At 30.5% G+C, this 21,498-nt stretch overlaps 2 protein-coding genes across 3 annotated transcripts; both read right to left on the reverse strand.

Annotated features, from left to right (window-relative positions):
* Positions 1-4,974: 4,974 nt before the first annotated feature.
* LOC105168762 (protein NRT1/ PTR FAMILY 2.10) lies at positions 4,975-7,997 on the reverse strand. Its single transcript, XM_011088907.3, has 4 exons — positions 7,714-7,997; positions 7,358-7,575; positions 6,509-7,071; positions 4,975-6,139 (listed from the first exon to the last, which is right to left on the reverse strand). The coding sequence occupies exons 1-4, from the start codon at positions 7,799-7,801 to the stop codon at positions 5,239-5,241; spliced, it is 1,770 nt and encodes a 589-aa protein (XP_011087209.2). The 5' UTR covers positions 7,802-7,997; the 3' UTR covers positions 4,975-5,238.
* Positions 7,998-19,127: 11,130 nt separating this feature from the next.
* Positions 19,128-21,498, reverse strand: LOC105168763 (Major facilitator superfamily protein). 2 transcript variants are annotated; one of them, XM_011088909.3, is made up of 4 exons: positions 21,193-21,498; positions 20,991-21,043; positions 20,826-20,896; positions 19,128-20,583 (listed from the first exon to the last, which is right to left on the reverse strand). In XM_011088909.3, exons 1-4 carry the CDS (start codon positions 21,216-21,218, stop codon positions 19,159-19,161), a joined length of 1,575 nt encoding a protein of 524 aa, XP_011087211.1. In that variant the 5' UTR covers positions 21,219-21,498; the 3' UTR covers positions 19,128-19,158. The 2 variants fall into 2 exon arrangements, with proteins under 2 accessions (XP_011087211.1, XP_011087210.1); XM_011088908.3 differs by having other exon boundaries at positions 20,826-21,043; positions 21,193-21,496.

Here is a 21,498-nt window from a genome sequence, read left to right on the forward strand (position 1 = left end):
ACAATTTTGAATCATGTTTTCAAATTTCAACAAACTTCATTTAATTTTCACATTTTTTAGATAATTCAAAATTTAATCTGTTTTAAAATGTTACCTATGTTAGGAATATTTTTTATATATATATATATATATATTAAATTCTCAGAGTGTTGGAGACGAGTTCTTTAATTATTTTTTAAATTTCATAACTTCCATCATCACTACCTTTCCACTTTTTATTTAAAAAATTTAGTGTGTGATTGAAAAAGTGAATATTGAAGTAGAAGTGATGGAGGGAGTCCAATGCATCTAGTCTGTCAGATTGGGGTACATATATTAGCTAGTGAGCATGTCATGATTTATCGATAGACAGTGGTCAGCTGGTTGGAAAAATTAGCCGCCAACCCTAACTATATAATTATAAATTAATTATTAAATTTTTTTTTCATATGTATTAAAGTAATAATTTATTTTTTGAAGTACATTTTCCCCCCTAAGTTACTTATAAATAATATTTATGTGACACCACTCATTTTCAATCACTGCAGTTGAGGAAAATATTTTGACTTTTTCAAATATAAAACTCATTAATTAATGTACACCAAATTATTGTAATCTTGTTCACCAACCCACCCATCAAGAAAAGAAATATTTACAACCACCACCACTAACTTTTGGCTTTTTACATATCCACCTTTCTAATGTTTGAATAATTTTCAACTACCTCCCCTTTTCAACTCCCTTTCAAGACACCAATGAGGACCAATTTGATTGATTGACGAAGTTGAGACTCTATAATCAGAGGTCATGAGTTGGAATCTTGTCGATGCATGAGTATTAATCTATTTTGATAATAATTATTAAATACTATATATAACAATTGTTATTAGTGAGTTCTAAATATTTAATATTGATAAATTTATATATTGACAATTGATAATTAAAATTTATAAAATAATTATAATGAATTTGCTCGAAAAAAAAAACCCTCCCTATTAATACTATATGGTGAAAATTATAATAAATGTTTATTAAGACAAACAAGAATCACTTATGACATTTACTTCCAGAGTTTAAACAAAATTAAAGTATATGTAAAGAGTTCTTATAAATTTTGACGATCATTAAAATATTAGTAAAAAAAAAATACTAAAGAGAAAATGAGTTGATCTTTAAACGCGACGAAAAACAACAACTCATTCGAACGTAAAATATATTTTACCTTAAAGTTCGAAATAAAATCAAATAAATACTTTTTGGACACGAGAAGATTTGATCATCGTGATAGGAATGTACAATATTTGACATTGGCAAACGTAGGAAAATGCACCCCATCCATAATTAATTTTGCACATGAACTTATGGATTAGGAGTTTTAAGTAACTCATAATTTTCTATCGGGTAGAATACAGTTTGTCTTTCTTATTCGTCATGTAATATATTTACCTCTCTAAAAGAACAAATATAATACTTATCCTCTTGGTTGGACAAAAATGTTCCTCATACCTTGAACAATTATATTATTTTCAATATATTTCAGTATTTTGCACATTAAATCATCACTAAATTATTCTTTATTAATTTTTTAATAAGTAAAGAATTTACATTAAAAGTGGAGTATAAAGTAATATGTAGACGTAATAGATACACAATAAATATTATATAACCAACAACTCATATATGCTTTTTAAAAGAACTTGACAACTATATATATATATATATATGCTTAACCAAAAGTGAAATATTTTTAGCAAAAAATGAATAAATATTTTCTATCATATTTTTTTAAAGAAAATATGTTAAAAAAATTGATATGTAATTATTCATTTTTGTCTAAAAGAATAAATAGTTAATTACTTAGTTTTATTACTAAATTAATAGAATCTTTTCATGATTTTTTTTGTATTTATTATACTAATTTATTAATTAACTTTGAGTCTGTAAAAAAAATCAACTATTTAATTCACTAATTATATTTTATTTTTTTATAAATAAAAGATACTTTTTTTTAATTAAACTTAAAAAATACAAATTATTAGAAAAAAATTGTGAACTAAATATATATATATATATAAAGGTAATATTGTCAAAAAGTTTAATTATAAGGAATAAATGTTATGTTTGTTAGTTTAAGGGGTAATTGTTACATAACGAATAATTCCAGAAGATAAAGAGTGTTTTACTCTTTTCTAATTTTTCATGTACAAAATAAAAATAGCGTAGCAATTATTGCTTCCGAGTGCCAAGAAAAAAGCCACATAATTAAACATATTTTTAAATCCCACCTTAATTCAATCTCAACTACTATGGGTAAGATCATGGAAATATGCACGTGGCCTCGTAGCCACTGTCAGTATTCTCCTTGAAATTGGAAGATTTAATATATTTGTATTCGCATTTTTCTAATTAAATTTGTTAGTAAATTAATATAAATTACTTAAAGTCAAAACTACAATAATTTGAACTTGATACGATAATATTTGTTATATGATATATTGTTAAACGTGCATGCTATTAAAATAAATCAAATAAAAGGTTTCGACTTCAAATTTCATTGTCACATTCATAGAATCAAAAAAAAAATGTTGCACATGCAAAATTTGCACGTAATAAGAGAGACATATTAAGATACCAATATAAAACACTTATTATTTCCAACTAATAATTTAAATTTTAAATGAGGTGATCATTTAAAAAAATAAAAATGATCATATAAAGAAAATCAAGAAAAATGACATGTAATTAAATTAAACTAAGATGGCATATAATTAAATTAAATCCTAATCAAATCGTCAAAAATGAGGAGGCTGGAAAACAATCATTTTGAGCATGAGTTGGAAACATCCCACCAACCATAGATGTAAGATTTTTATCATTATTAATTCTCTATGTTTCAATTGAAATAGCGTAAAGAACAACTTAGGTATTATTCAAATGATTGGTAAGAATTTTGAATAAGAGGCGTGTCTCCAAGAACATAGTGTTCGGCCCGTGAAGTTGACAAAAGCGGAAATCGTGCGATTTCTGATTTCTTTCCACTATATTAATCACCCTACCATGTTCTACTACAAAATAATTTTATAATTTTATTTATCTAATAAATATATATAAGTCTATATATCTATATAAATTATTTTATCTTCGTGATATATTAAATAAAATAAAATATAATCCATCTTACAAAAAACATATTCAAACCAGATTGCGAAACAAAAAAGTGAAACATATAGTATATATGAATATGACGAGATTTTAATGTAGACTTTCTGACGCAAAAATCTCATTACATGAAATATAATATTTAATTATGAATAATTGTCATGGTTAAAAATTAATAGTCATAGCAAAAAGTTATTAATTACTACCACGCAACGGTTGCCGGCCATTGTTTTAAAGAGTGTGGCTAATACATTTATAAGAAAAATATTCGTCATAACTCATAGACATAGCAAAATTAATTTTTATGGTGAATAAGTTTAATTTTTACATCGATTTTTGTTTTACCGTATTTTTTACCACGACTTGAATGCATAGCCAATCAAAAAAAAGAAAAAAAGAAAAAAACACATACACACGCTCAAATACACACACTATGACACGCAGAAACACACATACGCACAAAGACACCAAAAAGGCGCGGAAGAGGGGTTGGTGGAAGAGGAACAGAGAGGAAGAATTGGAATTTTAATTTTAAATAAATAACTAAATATAATTTAATTATTTAATTTTAGATATAGTTGAAATTTAAATTTATTTTTATAAAAACATTAGAAGATAGTAAAATATAAAAATTTATTGAGTTGTAAATTGTAATTAGTTTTTTTTTGTAAAATCCTAAAAGATAATAGGATACAAATAAATATTTCACTAGTAACTAATCTCTTCTTAATATAAAAATAATAATTTTAATTTTTTTTAAAGATTAAAAGTATAATTTTGTCGTATTTGTACTTAAAACTAAAAACATAGTAAATAATATAAATATTGATTAGAAAATAAAAAGTTCTTTTAATGTTAAAAGTTTAAAATAATTGTTATGATATAATTTTAAAATTGAAATTTATAATCTAGTACTCAATCAATGACATATGGAAAATTTCTAACTTAATTTAAGAAGTAGTTAAATTAATTTCAGGTTAATAAATAAATTAATTTTTTGTAAGAATTATTTCATTTAATGATAGGATAATAAGATAAAAAAATATGAAATTACAAATTAGTACTAATCTCCTCTAATATAAAATTTTTAATAGTAATATTTTGACCTACGATAATTTATGGTGTAATGAACCAAAATACAACCCTTCTTTTTCCTAATTTACTGCTTCACAAACAAGAAAGCAGGACTTGGGGCACTATGGATGAGTTTGGAATTAGCCAAGTCCCTGGACTTAAAATGTATTGAAATTGACACTGACTCAATGTTCATCATCCAATCTTTTGACAGGCTTTCACATTGATTAACGCTGACAGTGCTTTAGGAATGACTCAATGTTCATTACAATGGTGGTTCGGGTGAACAAATTGTGCATTATCCAAGTACCAAATTACTTGTAATAGTAAATTCGTGAATTATTATGAGAACTGGTTCTAAATCAATGGAGCTGTAATGACATACATGCATCCTTTAAGTAGTTGATGGCATTGTCGTCATTAAAGTTGGTAGATTATATGATGATGTCGGAATGTTTTATCCGGGACTAATTGTATTTAATAGTCCGTGAAAACTCCAATAAGAATAAAACGTTTCCTAAAAAAGAAAAAAAAGGGAAAAGCTATTGATCTTTTAGAAAAGAAGCTCAACTACAACCCACATTACACTCGATGTACCTTATAATTTGCAATAAAGGAATATAATCCGTTCTTACTAACTATCACTCAGCAAATGTCATATGTAATATTATTGAGCTTAATATTATCTTACCACGCAAACAATGTTATAGACCATCCTTTGATATTAAACCTTAGTGAGTGTGGACATGGGAGTAGCATAAGTTCTCGAAAACTTTTTATCTGTATTATGTCTGGTCGAACTCAATCAATCACACATTAAGTATGATACATTTGTCATGTAATTGGTTGCTCTCTTGAATTTTTACACCAATCACATACTAGGTGTATCACATTTGCTTTGTGATTGACACACATTTAAGCAGACCGGATTCGGCTAATATTTTCCATTTTTCCTTATCTTGTTGTAGCTTTAATGTTTAAGAAAATCAGGTTTTGAGCCCCTGAGCCATGAACCAAAATTGCGAACTATACTACAGGTTTGTGAGGGTCAATTTTCTCCAGGGCTACATCCATTTCAGTGTCTTCAGTTCTCTTATACTTGTACCACTTTGCACAAACTAAAAAGTAGCCCAAATTCAGCACTTCCAAGCCAGCAACAAGGTAATAAAAGTAGTCTAATCTCCCCTTGTTGAGATCATCAGCCAACCAGCCACTGTCCTCACCAACACTTGTAGCGCTATGCACAACTGAAATCAAGAAACTGCTCAAATAACTAGCAATTGCGAATCCACAGAACACGAACGACCCACCGAAACTCCTCATATTCTCTGGGAACTGCTTGTAGAAGAACTCAATTAGGCCTATAATGGCAAACGCCTCAGACAGTCCAACAAGTGTGAGTTGAGCGATCAACCAGTTGCCCGACATGGACGACACTGCACCCTTGTGGGCAACAACGCCTAATGTTGGCCGAGTGAATACTAACGTTCTCCGTTTCGTTTCCACAACAGCTGCTACCAGCATCGTCAAGATTGCAAGAACCTGTCCTATGCCAATTCTCTGCAGGATAGTGATCCCATCTTTGTTTTTCATTATTCGTCTGAGGTAAGGGAGCACGACCCTGTCGTATAATGGTATCCATACTGAGAGGCTTATCATGGCAAAAACATTGTAGGTGGCAGGAGGAATCTTGAAGCTGCCTTGGCCTAGACGCCTATCCATTTGGATGGCTTGGAAGACTACATAATTCTGCATTTGGACCAACACGATGTAGTATATGACGCCAGCTATCCATATGGGAATTGCTCGCACAACGCATTTGATCTCTTCGACTTGCTGCAGACTGCAAAGATTCCAGGGATTTGCTGCTGAACCATCTAAATTGATTTCGTCCTCTGGTGTTAGAATTGCTGCTTTACTCAGAAACCTGCAGAGATATCATTTCAAACTTCAGTTTCATTGATCATGTTTTGATAAAATGTTGTGTAATCACTACACAAAAGGAAAAAGGGACTATGCCCTATGTTACAAATGAGTACGGCTTAAAATTATGATAAATCAACCATGTAAAAATTTATATTTTAACAACAGTTAATCAACAATTGTCATGATCTTAGCTATGATCAAAGTACTTGTCGTGGTTTTAGGTTGTGGATAATGTTTTTGCCTCGTTGCTGAAACACACAGCTCATTAACCTTTGTCCAACCCTGATTAATTAGTATTAACTATCGATTTTCACTTTTGGGTATGGTAATTAGTTATGACTCTTACGGTGTGTAACGAAACATCACTCACCTCAGTTGGTCTGTGTAAGCAAGCTTTGAGTTGATTGAGGTAGAAGGGATATGGTTAAACAGAGAGCTCCAAGGCTGTTCAGGCAGCTCCAGTTTCCTCTTCTTGAATGCAACAACGAATGTTTGGACAACACTTGTCAAAGGGCTGCCGTCGGGCAAAACCATAACATAAATTCTTGTCCCGATGAAGAAAAAGGCGCAGGACAGGAACATCAAGAACGTGGGAATGCCTAACCCAATGGCCCAATTCACGCTGGATTGTACATAGACAACCACCGTTAACGATAACATCACTGCAAAAGTGAAGGTGAAGTAGTACCAATTGAAGAAACTGTTGATGCCCCTTTTGCCTGATTCTGTGTTGGGATTGAATTGGTCTGCTCCAAAGGCCAAATTACACGGCCTAATCCCACTTGCACCGATTATCAGAAGTACGAATCCACTGTACAAGAAAGTGAGTTGCCATGGTGAAGGTCCAACACATGCAGTGCTGTTGTCTTCTGCTCCACACTCAGGTGGATGTAAGCTTGGAAATGCTGCTGTCAGTGTTAGGATCATCATTCCCTGGAATCCCAAAATCAAAATTCAGACATTTTTAGAACACTAATTTCTTTATTTCTTTTCTAAGGTTAAATCCATTTTGTCCTTTCGTAAAAACTCTTGAACATAAAAAGATATAAAAATAGAACCCCCTGCACTTTTGTGAGAAAAGCTCACTTGACTAGTGTGTCAGGAAGTCGCGTTGCCCGTTTACTTAAAGTTCACGAGTGTTTTCACATAAGAGCATGTGTTACTTAACCATATCTGCATGTAAGTGAAAAATAAACCCATATGGAGCGTAGTTTAGTACCAGGAAAGAGGAAACGGAGGCGATTCCGAGGGTTTTGTATCGACCAAGATAGGTGTCGGAGAGGAAGGCGCCAAGCAAAGTCCCGAAATTGCTAGTTCCATTGAAGACATTGAGGACGTTTGTAGCTGTAATAGACTTCATGTTGAACACTGTCGTCAGGTACACTAAGAGATTCGAGGATGTCCCAATTGTTCCCAGCTTCTCAAACGTCTCATTACCTGTCAAGAAAACATCGATCCCATAATGTTCACTTCCAAGATAACATAACTACATGCATACACTTGTCTGAATCTTATTACAGCCAAAGTACGTCGTCACAACGAACTGAAAACAATCGAAGAACATGAATCTTTTACCTATAATAAAAGGCATGGCTTTGACACCTCTGTAATTTGGTTCTTTTTTGGTGGGAGCATTATTACTCTTCTGATCAGTTTTCTCCATTATATTGTTGCACCAAGAAAGAAGAACTTTGATCTCCCTTTTCTGCTTGATGCCTAAATCACACTTCTGTGTGGCTGTTATGTTACTTGAACTGGGCTAGGATCATATGGTATATATAGACAAGAATTGAAGTATACGTCAACCTCAGATGGAGGTTTTCCAGATTTTCAACTTTCTCCGGTCATTATTAGTTTATGACATCCTCTGCAATGGACATTGGGTTTTTGCGGTAATATCTGCGGCCAAGAGGTTCACTGCATGTCTCTAGTTGCGGTGGAGGACAAAAAATAGGAGCACCGAATCTTTGAACACGTTTACTATCTTATTATCATGACTAGTGTTCTTGGTTTCTAGTGAGGAACAGAAAATTGAATGATTGGGGAGATCGAAATGACAATTAGGATTTGATATCCTTATTCACCAATCAAAATTATTTGAAGTCATACCAGAAAAAAATATGATTAATTAAACACAATTGTGCTCGAAGTACTATTAGCTATTATTTTTACGAGTTAGATCAAAATATTAAGTATAGCTAAAAATCAAGACAATCATAATCAATTTTAATCAGAATTAAAATTTTTATATTAGTTTCATTTAACCATGGTGAATAATATAAATTTACTGATTTTTAAACTGTAATTATTTATAATGTCAGAAATAATCTTTTTTTTTTATAATTAACTCACAAATGTTTTTCAGGGGACACAGATGTATTTTATTATTTGAGTAGCCAATATTAATTCAACAGATATTTTCTTCTTCGATTCGCCTAGCCTTTACTGCTGAATTTGCTGCCTACCCTAAACGCTAAATCATAAACCAAGCCTTTACTGCTGAATTGGCTACCTACCCTAAACGCTAAATCATAAACCATACCGTCAATTGCCAACCCTCCCACAACCCTTAATAATTCTGGGTCATATTATAGGATCAGAGTCATATGTTTGGTCTCTCTCTATGGTTAGTGTCAACCAACTTGCCGGTACGCAAAGGGGTACTTGCATATATCTTAATTACTCCTAATTTATTGCAAAATAATTTGGTTGTACTAATCAATCAAGGTATCTTGTTCACTTTTTCTTTTTTTAGGGAAAGTATCTTACCAAACTATGCTCAATCTATTTATTAATATCCAGCAATAATTTGATCTTTCTTGGGGGTTTTGGCTTCTTAAACAAATAAAGTTAAAATCCAATCCTCCAAAATTATCATCTTATATATTGCCTAACTTCCCATTGCTAAAATTGTGTGAATATTAGCTTTTGTATTTATCTCTTTTGATCATATGCATGTACAAAAGTGGGTTGTAAAATAAATTAACACGTAAGAGACACGAATACGAAAATCATCAAATATTGCTATTATATCCCGTCATTATCACACCTAACAATATAAGTTCCGTTTTTCTTTATAAAATGTTATATTCGCAATAATATTTTTATAATCAATATGAATAAAATTAAAAATTCTTGCTAGGATTTTAAAAAAATAGAAACTCCATATTTTCTGAAACTCCTAAAACTTATTTTTTGAAAAACATACCAAATATTTTATGAAAAATCACTAATAGTTAATAATAATTATTTGCTACAACTTTACTCCATCTTTTTATTCTAATGAATCAAACTATAATTTGTCTGAATATAATTTTTATATTAATCTCTTTCAAAGATACATACACACAATAACGACGTTTTGAATAAATTAAGACGTTCAGAGAGATAAATACAAAAATCATTAAACACATCGTTATAATGCGTCGTCACCGTCAGGTCGAACGATGGAATAGTGTCGCTACGCCCCAGAAGTTGCAATGCAGTTGTGTCGTAGTGCAGATATCAGATCTGCATGCTTTAGCCAATAGCCAACCACGTAGAATTCGACTTTTCACCTTGTGGAATTTACGTGTTTGGAATGTCATTTTTGCGACGATTTTTCCATGTGAACATATGTGTGAGGATTAATCATTTGGACCACAAAATTAGTATTTATGGGCCACATTTTTTGTCCATTCTCTTTTTGTCAATGTTTCGTTTCAGAATCGAGTTTTACAAATATGAATACAAGTTTACTTTATAACATTTTTTAATTTTATTTGGATGTATTCGTAAATTTAAATTATTGATGGATTAAATCAATTTTTGAGTTCAAATTTATTATCTTGTACTATGTACGAATTCTGGTCAAAGATGCAGTTGAATTATTTTGGGGAATTTCTATGTATATTTATTATTAAGATATGTATGCCCATAATTTCAATTTGTTAGAACTATTATTTAACTTTATACCTTTTTGGTAATAATATGATAAACTTATTATATTTGAGAATAATCCAAAATCCACACTGTTCTTGGATTGAGAAGAGAACCACTCGTGACGTTGACTGAATATATTGCAAAATAACTAAGTGCATGCTGTTGACTGAGCTAGAATTAAGTAACCATTTTCTTCTTCTTCTTCTTCTTCTTTTTTATTTTCAATTATTTTGGATAAGTTATATTTTTTGTCATGTAATTATAGGTCGGTAGTATTTTTTATTTTTGTAATTTATTCTATTTATATAATTAGTCATTTTTTTTTGACGAATTTAATTATGAAACATCTTATATTTATTCTTTTTTGATAAATTTGATTATGTGTTTATTGGACCAAATATGAGATATACTCCAACGTGAAGGAGATTAAAGTTGTTATAAATTTGTTAAAATGGTGACTAAAGTGAGATGTTCTTAACTAAATTTATTAAAAAAATAACTAAAAATATAAATAGAATAAATTACAAAACCAAAAATTACAAGCCAACTATAATTAGAGGTCCAAACATACAATTTTGCCAATTGTTTGTTACTCTTAGAGTTGATTTTTCTAAAACACGACTAGTTTCTTGGAAACTTCCCTTATTCCACAGTACAAAAGTTTTGTCTTAACATTTTGGGTCCTAGACTCCCAATAGACAGACCAATTAAAGAAATTAGAGGATATTCTTGAACCTGGGATCATGCTAATCTTGAAAAAGATTGTAAATTTCGACCCCAAAATATAGAATGATACATAATATTAGTCCTATATTTTTTAAAATAATCAATATTAGTTCTACATTTTAAAAAAATATTACAAAGTTAATCCCACAGTTCTACTATTAGTAAAAAATATTGCAAAGTTAGTCTCATATTTTACAAAAATATCGTAAAAAAACTTAAAGTTAGTCCCAAATTAACATTACAAATATTCTACGCTAGAACTAAAATTTTGCAATACTTTCCTAAAATATGGTATTAATATTAGCTATTTCAGAAAGTATGAAACGGGTATTACAAACTGACTAATACTTGGCAACCACAAAATTGCGATTTTCTTGCTAATCTTGACTATAAATTATATATACGTGGATATCTGTTTACTTACATAGTAATTTATAATTTGTTGGCTTTTTTTATATAGCTTTTATGCTCAATTCATTACGTAATTGTTAATATTTTGATATATTATCATGTAGTTTATTGTTTTTATCAAAATAAAAAATAAAAATAGTGGGCATATGATATGATCGCTAGTCGACGTCTTGCATGTTTAAAGTCAATACTTTAATCATCATGAAGTTAAAGTCAAAGTATAATAAATTAAAATTTTTTGAGCAAAATGAAACATATATCATATGGTCCCAAAAATTTTAATTTCTTGCCCTGAAATTAAGGATTAAAAAACTTGATTTAAATGCAAGTTGATTGAGTGGGGGTTCAATCCAACAGCAGAGCACGTTGGGTTCTGTAGTCTTTTTCATAGTCATTCAAGAGCACGTAAGTAGATTGAAAGTCGTAAGCAGACGATAGCTATGTTATTGCATAGTCATTCAAGAGAAGAAGACACTCAAGATTGAAAGTTGGAGTTTATGATTTTCAAAGTATGTTCCTATAAAACGTATCATACATTTTTTCTTGTATTTGTTATTACACATCAGTGAAACTTTAAACGGACAACTATTTAAAGGGTTGTCCTATTCACTTCATCTAAATATGTTATAGCTTCATGTCTTTGAATTTCATGACATTTACCAGTAGTCACATGGGAAACATACTCCTGTTTAGCACTGCTCTTTTTTACCTAATTTTAGGCAAGTTTTGCAAGGCACCACCATACAAAGATTTCATTTACTTTCTCTAGAGGATTAATTACATTTTGCCGTACGAATTATGATCATTTTTATACTTTGGCATCATTTTTTTTTGTCAATTTATTAATCTCAACTTTATGAAATTTTACGCTTTGTCATTTATAATTGTTTTCAACCATGATTTTTGTCGAAAAACCACTACATGCAATGCACATGTGATACTTAAGGGTTATGTGATGTGATATTTTTTATATACGCGCAGTATATGATGTTTTTCTGGAAGCAAAATCAACAAAAAGACGATATATATGATAAAGTGCAAATTTCATAAAATTAAGAGGATAAAACATAATTCGAATAGAAAAATATAATTTACCTTAAATATATGCGTGTATTTGCGCATGCATCTTGTTTGTGCGATGTGGGCCAAAATTAAGCAAATCAATTTTGACTAGTTATTGAAATTCAAGATCACAAATAACTTCTGTTGTTATTTAAAAAAAAAAACACTTGTTTAGAGGTCGATCGAGAGGCTTCTAGAAAAAGTCTATGATATTAAGATGTAAGAGTCAAGAAAATCATCAAAAGGGTCGTTTTCAAATATAGAGTAAAAACGATAGAGGATAGATTAGATTATCTATTGCAATTTATGTTTCAACTTTTATTTTATTTAATATCTATAAATTATATCTAAAAGAATTACTTCATTAATTTTATTTAAAAAAATTAATCCATTCCGCAGTAGTGGGGTTTAAGTGCCTGTACATATGTAATCATCTAAGTTATGATGGCATTTGCCATATCTCTCTGCACTTCCACTTGCATATTTGTTCACACTGTGACCACAAATATACAGTAGAGAAATTTGCGACTTATCTTTGTCAACAATACTTTTCATGATATATTGGATTCTAACATGTGGACAGAGTCAAAATAATAATTAAGGGCTCGTTTACTTTGGTACTTATTCTGCTCCCAATGCTCATTCTTACATTCTGTCCATTGTAATTTGCCACAAAAAACTTGTACATTTAAAAAATATACATGACAATGACAATTTTGAAAAGACATATTTCAGACACACTATTTATCATACATGAATGTAAGCACCAATTCACATTTTAAATTTACATATTAACACAAGTTAATCATTAATATAAATATCGTATCGAAATTATTATTTCGTTCTATTCAACTATTTTATCGAACAATTTCATCAACAGAGCTTATCAACGGCTTATCCTAACAATAAAAATAAACTCCCTTAGAAAATAAGGGACAACAATCACATAGCACTCTGATGACAAGAATATAAAGATCCATTTTATTCAATGGGACGTATCATTGAAAAGTAATAATACTTTTGGGATAGCAATGAAGGCCAATAAGCCAAAAGTGAATTTATATTTCAAGTCAAACGTACATAATTTTTCTTGAACCAAATTTATAAATTATGAAGTTTAAACCCATGCTTCATTGAATGAAATATTATAAATCAGTCACCTTTTATCTAAAATATAATTATATAAAATAACGAGCTCTGTATTTTTATCAAAATTCAACTTGTAAAATTGAATGAAAAGTTAATGATGTGACTACTGGACCAGCATACACTAGTTGTAAATGGGGATGACAAGTGGGGGCGTACTGGTTAGGGCCTCAATCAGATCCATCTCAAGTGGAGTAAATTTAAGTCAAAATTATCCGATAAGTTTAGGAACAGATTTTAATTTAATGGAATCAATGGATCGAGCTGGGTTTGGGGGTAGCTCTCGAAATTTATCCTGGACCATCCTCCCCAATTTTTATTTATAAACATATTTAATTTATTAAAATAATTAAATTTTATTTAATATATAATTGCCAAATAGATTATATTTTTAATATAGCAACAACTTATTAAATATTTATACATAATTTTTTTTAAGAAAATAAATTTTATGGGATAAATCTATCTGATCCAAAATCAGAACAGGTATGATATCGAGATAAGACAAATTTTGAGTCTGTCCAAACCTACACCGGATGTGCCCCATTGTCACTCCTAACCATTTTTTATTTTTTATTTTTTATTTTTTATTTTTTATAGAAAAAGATAATTTATTCAATCATAAGGTTATCCGCATTAATAGCTGAGATAACATTTTGAGGGAGGGTACAGTAAAAATTGATTTTTGCCCATCAAACAAGGTTATGGGCAGCAATATTTGTTGATCTCTTAACATATGTGATGTCGATATGTTCAATTCATCGTGGCGGTATCTTAATTTATTATTATAACCATCTAAATAGTTCCAAACATTTACAATCCTAAACGATCGCTTAGTGGTTGGAAAATTCAGTGCTGAGTGAACACATTGGAGAGTGGATGATTGGTGCGGTTTAATTCTTATACATATTTATGATTATTGTGTCAAATTTATTTACATCTTTTATTTTATTTAATATATACAAACAATCATAAAAAATAGTACTATTTATTTTATTTTATCAAAATTTTAAAATTAAATACACTTTGTCACCAACAATTATTTAATCCACGATTTTGTATATATAATATGTATATATTAATTAAAATAAAAAACACAACACAATTAAAAAAAAAATTGAGTCCGACTTATGACGTTGTTGTTGACTAGAGAAGGCGGGTCTTGTCCGCCTTTAATGCTTAATTTGTCCACGAAGATGTCATTATTTCTATAGTCGACCTAATTAAGTTGATAACTTCTGATTGTGACACTCAAATTAAAGATCCGTTTGGGGAATGCTTTCTTCGACTTTTAAGCTTATAATAAACATTTTTAATTATTCATTATTTGGAAAAAGGTGGCCACCTTTTCAACTTAAAGACTAATTATTAGCATATTTTTGTTAATAAATCTACAAACCTAATGCTACAATTTTAGTATCAAAATTATTGCAATCAATTTGTATGAATGGATATTACAAGGAAATATTTTCTAATATCAATCAAAAACATATCAATAATCATTGATCACATCCATGTAATGGTCTTTTGCCGTGATTTTTACGAGGGTGGCTAAAATATTTTCTACGGCTAAGAATCATGATAAATATTTTTAACATGGCTCTTAGTTATGGTAAATAATTTTTTTACGAATTTTATTTAATCATAATTAATAATAATTATTAATATTATAGTTAATAATAGTTTTTTAATGTATTAAAAATAAATTAAATATTTATATTTGTAAAAGTCGGACCTTAACATCAACACTCAAACAAAGTATCATTGATTATTGAGTGTGTTCCTTTTACGGCTCCCATTTCTTCTCCACTCCGCGTGTTTGGATAAGTTGGGGTTCTCTCCTAATTTCAACACAAAAGTTTGTCGGCTACTCAGAATGAATGTGGAAGCATTATGAAAATGAATTCATACGCAAACAAATCATTGGAAAATCAAAGCACATGTGCATTTATGAGATGTGACGATTGCATAATTCATTAACCAATATAATGGGTTCATTTTTTAAAATTATTAAAAAGCTTCTAGACATTAAAGGAAATATTTAAATAAGTTAAGAATTTACGTACCATTTACTCAAATCAGTTAAATTAGGTAAACTTAACGAATTCATTTAATCATTGATTTATAAATACGGAAAGAATTTATTATTACACGTCATTCTAATATGATTAATTTAAATAAAAATAATAATATTAATTGCCACAAATCTTTGTTATATATGAAGTTTTTACTATTTTCTATAGTATTATCTTTTTTTTTAATTTAGGATAATTTTATTGACTTAAATATTTCTACTGGAGTTAACCTACCGATTCTCCAGCTTTAGGGTTCATTGTTTAAATTTTATTAAAAATTGAATATGTATAGAAATACCTTAATATATGTAAAAATCTTTACAGAATTAACGTCAGTCATTTCATTTGATTTCTTATATAAAATTTGATACTTTTCTATAATTTTTTTTAATAATGTTTAAATAATTATTCAAACACGTATCGGAGGCTTTGTAATTCAAGACGAGCTTGCAAGCTGCCGATCAATATATAATTTAAAGCTAAAAGGCATTGCAATTTTTATATCTATACTATTAGATAAAATGCTCGCGGGCTAAAATACTGTCAAATATTAATAATTTTTTATTCATGTATTCATGTAAAATTAATATTATTTTATTTTATTAATTAATTATTTATTTTATTAATTAAAAATGATTAATAAATATTTTTATTTACTTAAATAAAATAAATAAAAAAACTTAAATTATCCATGTGCATTGAATATATGCAATTATTAGTACTAATAAATTAATGGCAATTGTTAAATTAATCCGTGATTGGAAGTCCTAATGACAACTCTATGATGTTGAAATAATGTGACATCCAAATTGGTGTTGCAGGAAAATTCAATGCCCGCTTGAAGATGCTATTACCCACCATCACCTATATTTTCGGACTACATACAAAATAAAATATTACAAGCAGTCAGATGCTTTTGTAGGACTGTTAATGGATTTTATGGAATCCCTATTCCCCTTCACTTTTATATATTATTTCTATTATCTATCACTTTCAATAAAAATAATTGGTTTTTTAAGCAAACAAATTATTACTACTATTTATATTGGACCAAATTCGATCTAACTCGGATACTAGTATTTGATTAAATTCGACCTAATCTAATCATTTTTTTTTACCAAATTTGACCTAATTCGGACCCAATTATTGAACCAAATTCGACCTAACGCCGCTAATACGATCATGCAGGATTGAATTAGGAGCAAACCCTTCCATTCTTCTAGCATGAGGATTCCAGTTGGGCTACTGACAGCCTTTGATATGATTAATTCTTACCAACTTGGGCTTAAACAGCATTAATACAAATTTTAGTATTCGGTTATTCAACCTAAATGGTGTTGGTAATCAAATACAAGTGTCTTCTTGGTCTCCATTTATTGATGGGCTCAAAAGGAAATTAAATATATCTATACTATATATATAAGCTCTCGACACTCACAAATAACAGATAATGATACCGCCGTACTAATTTTTCTGTAAAGTAAAAAATGCCCTTGAACTGATAAAATAACTGATTTATTCAATTTTTTAAATTTTAAATTAATTGATAAATTAGTCCTATTTTCTTGTTTTTTTCAAAAATATAATGTATTGATTTATATATTTTATTTTTATATAATATAAATTATTTATTTTATGCTCAAAATGGCGTTCCGCAGGAGCTAGTAAGTCAAAAATCAATCAGACGGAAAATGAATTAGTTCAGAAAATGAGCGTGTCCAACAGGAAAAAAATTATATCTTATTTAAGTTTTGCAGTACCAACAAATCTTGTTTGCTAGCTAGATTTTAGAGTTGTGTGTAACTATAATATCAAATATAATTATGAATTCTTGAACCTCAATAATGATTTTTTTTAAATATTGCACCAATCCAATACTCGCCTGTTTGTTTGTGTTTTTATTTTCAGTAAAAAATATTTATTTTTAATTTCGTAAAAAATTTTATTTGAAATAAGAATATGTTTGGATTAATTAATGAGACTATGTTTTATATTGAATTGTAGTGTTAAATCAATATAATTTCAATGAGAATATGTATAAATAAACAAGTTTTTACTTTAGTTACTATTTCAACTGAAAATCTATATTATATATTAAGGGAGAGCACCTCTTCGGTGTCTCCCTTATTTTTTGTATGCTATTTTTCTTTTTCTTCCACCTGCTAACTTTCATTTTTCCCCCACTGTCTACAAGTAGTCAAATCTAGTTTCTTAAATAGTTATTTATTTTTAGTTAATATTTTTTCTCTTTCTCCTACTCCAAATATCCTCTTTTAAAATTATTATTATTTTTTATCATAATTATTTTTATATTATCATGTTTCCTACAGGAAAAAATTAATAAATGATATTTAATTATTTTAAATTTTTTATGCACATGCATCAAATGTGCCACATACATTCATACAACTAGTTGAAAATAAAAACACAAACAAGAATTAGAAAATTTGAAAACTCATAATAAAAAGGGATAATTATATTTACACCCCTTTGCCTATGGTTCTTTTATACAAACTACCCTTACCTTTTAAAAAATTATAGAATTCACCCCTAGTAGTCTTTAAAACTAAAAAATAACCCAAATTGACCTAGTCAAACTTTAATATAATTTTTTAAAGATAAAAATGCCCCCGGGATGTCTGTGAAATTACCAAAAGATAGCAGAGGTGTCAAAATAATATATATGAGGATAAATAATATGACCCATTGATTTTTTTTATTATTTATATTAACTTTTAATTTAAGTTTAAAATTATTTTATTATTTTTTTAATTAAATCTCTATATAAAATTACATCATACTATTCATTAACATATTAATAAAAATAATTACGTACTAGATTATAAAATAATTTAAATTTAAATTAGTATAAATAAAAAAAAATATATATGGGTTCATACTATTCATTCTCATAAATATCGTTTTGACACTCTTTTACCTTTTGGTAATTATAAAAGCACTTTGGAGGGTATTTCTATCATTGAAAAATTAAATTAAAATTTAACCAAATCAACAGGCAATTTTAGATTATAAAGACTATTAAGGGTAATTTCTGTAATTTTTAAATGCAAAAATAGTTTATATAAAAAGATAATAAAAAGGGGTGTAAATATATCCCTAAAAAAATGAAAAGGGAAAAAGCAATAATTAAAAAAGTGGAGAAGCAAGAAGAAAAGAAGTTATATTTATGCAGTTTTAAAAGAAAATGTGAAGGAAATGCTTGTAATGATCATGATTATAGTAAAATATTTTTTCAATTGCATAAAATTATAACAAATTAAGGATCTCGATTAAATCTACTTATAGTCCGCTAGAATGAATACTGAACCAATGACTGAATTTAATACTAATAATTTATGGTACACTTTATGTACATGCAATTTCTATAATATATCATGTGGTCATTGATTTGGGAGGCCATAGGATCATCAAAACCACAAACCAATATTTCCAAAAAAAAAAGAAAGAAAGAAAGAAAGAAAGAACAAATGAAAAAAAGACAACATGAAAAGAATATCCATATTATGAAATGGTTTTACACACAAGAAGAGCTTCAACAAGCACTGCACTTAACCAAACTACTTCTACACAAACAAACCTATTCAAGAGAAAGTAAGACGCGCGGCCAGGCCTAAACAAGTTCCCCTCTTGTCTAAGTTACTTTCCTCCATCCTTTTCTTTAGCTCGACGACTCCTCCGAAGTCTCCATCTGCCGTAGCCCTCCAAGTTTAACATCTTTGGTGAACGGCACATATTTCCTTGCAACCAACATGAAGTATATCAAGTTGACGAATCCAATAGCCGCGACGATGAAATAGAAGTTATCAAGCTTATTATTGTTGAGGTCATGCCCCCCAAGCCATGGTGTTTTTCCTCCTTCCCCTGTGATTGAATGCATGGTGTTCACAATTAGAGTGCTCAAATAGCTTGCAATTGACAGGCTAAGGAAAAAAACTGCGCCCGCAATGCTTCTCATGCTCTCAGGCAGCTGTATAGTGAAGAATTCCATCAATGCAACGGCAGCAAAAGCCTCGGTTAGGCCGGAAAGTGCAAACTGAGGCAGGAGTACTAGTACGTGAAGCGGCGATGTAAACGACTTTTCCCTTATGGCCATTGCTCGACGTTTTTGCTCAACGATTCCTGCAACGATCATGCAGAGGATAGACATGATGATGCCGATGATGATTCTTTGATGCATCGTTAGCCTTGAGTCACTCTTCAGTAGTTTCTTGGCCATGCGGATGTATATTTGCTCGTAGAGGAAGATCCAGATCGACAGTGCTATCATCGAAGAAATTCCCATCCAGCCAGGGGGGATCATGAAATGCTTACCGATGGACCGGTCCATTTGCAGTGCTTGCAGGACGCCGAATGTGCTCTGCTGATCCATAACAACGAAGCAGCCGACTCCTGTTACCCAAACGGGCATGATTGCCACTAAGCACTTCAAGTTCTCCACTTGCTGCACACTGCACAGTTTCCAACTGTTGACAGGAACTCCTTCCTCATTCAACTCACTAGGATCAACTATCACAGCAGCCTTGTCCAGGCACTTAAACCGCTTGATCTTGATCAACTTACGTACTTCCGACTCCAAATCCTCTGCAGGATCATAGAAAGAATGCTCGTAGCCTGATTTTATCTCACGTTTCCTAAACGCAGCCGTGATCACCTTTGCCATATCTACAAAGACCGTCCCTTGAGGCTTCTTGCATATGTAAGTATGGTGGCCGATTAAGAAGATTGCAATCGATATTGCTAGACAGGCTGTGGGGATGGCGAAGCCTGTCAACCAGCTGATGTTAGTTTGGACGTAGACGACTCCAGTTAGGGCTATAACGAGGGCTATTGTGAAGGAAAAATACCACCAGTTGAAGAAGCTCTCAAGGTGGGCTCTCCCCTTTTTGGTGTTTGTATCGAACTGATCAGCTCCAAAGGCGATGTTGCACGGCCTAATCCCACCGGCACCCATTGCAATGAGACCAAGGCTGATGAATAGGAAGGCGAGCTGCCATTTATGGGGCTGAATGCAGCTGGCTTCCTGTTGGCAGGCTGGAGGCCTTAGTTCAGGCAAACCAGCAGTTAAAGTCATAGCTGCCATGCCCTGGCAAGAGGGGGAAATTGGTAAAAATTCATACCTTCAGAGTTTTTAATATGTTCGATTTAGTGTTTTGCATTAGTGAAAGACAATTTAAAATAAGTTAAGACACACTCAACTTATGTTTTGCAAAGACATCATGAGCATTAAACATTCAAGAGGTTTTTGTCTATTTTCATAATATACAACAAAGATTGATCAAAAAGAACATAAGGAATTGAAAAATAATTATGACAATCATATCATACCAATAGCGAAAAAATGGTGCCGATGAGGAGAGTAAGAAATCGCCCCAACCAGGCATCGGATATGATGGCACCTGCTATCGATGAGATGTTAGACGTACCGGACCATATCTGCACTACGTTAACCAAAAGTATACCCTCCAAGTTGTACTTGGTACGCAAATATACCGTTATGTTGGAAATGAGGCTCATTGCTGCCAATTTCTCGAACGACTCGTTTGCTTCAAGAACAGGGAAAGACAAACATTAAAAAACACAAACAAAAGATCGATATATATATATATATATATGACGAAGAAGAAACAAAAACATGCAAGAGAATTGATGTGATTGATCATGATGTAGATTAAAATACATGATGATTGATTACCTAGAATGTACTTGATGGCCCTCCATCCTCCAGGCTTTTTGGATTGAGATTCAGGAGGAGAAAGATGGGATTCATCCCTGGGTGGAGATGGACTACTGTGGGTTCCAATTTCCATCTCTCTCCCTTTCTCTCTCTCTCTCCCTCTCTTCTAAATTTGTACTTTCTTCCACATAAAAATTTCACAAAAGTCGATAGATCGATAACTCTGCAGATGACCTGTTATAGAGCATATGACTCGGGAAATAAGTTGGGAACAAAAAACCCATGGTGTCCGAAGGCCTCTTGATCTTGATATATAATGATCAA

This window comes from Sesamum indicum, linkage group LG8, assembly GCF_026168435.1.
Source record: "Sesamum indicum cultivar Baizhima isolate 11 linkage group LG8, ASM2616843v1, whole genome shotgun sequence".
Classification (NCBI taxonomy): domain Eukaryota; kingdom Viridiplantae; phylum Streptophyta; class Magnoliopsida; order Lamiales; family Pedaliaceae; genus Sesamum; species Sesamum indicum.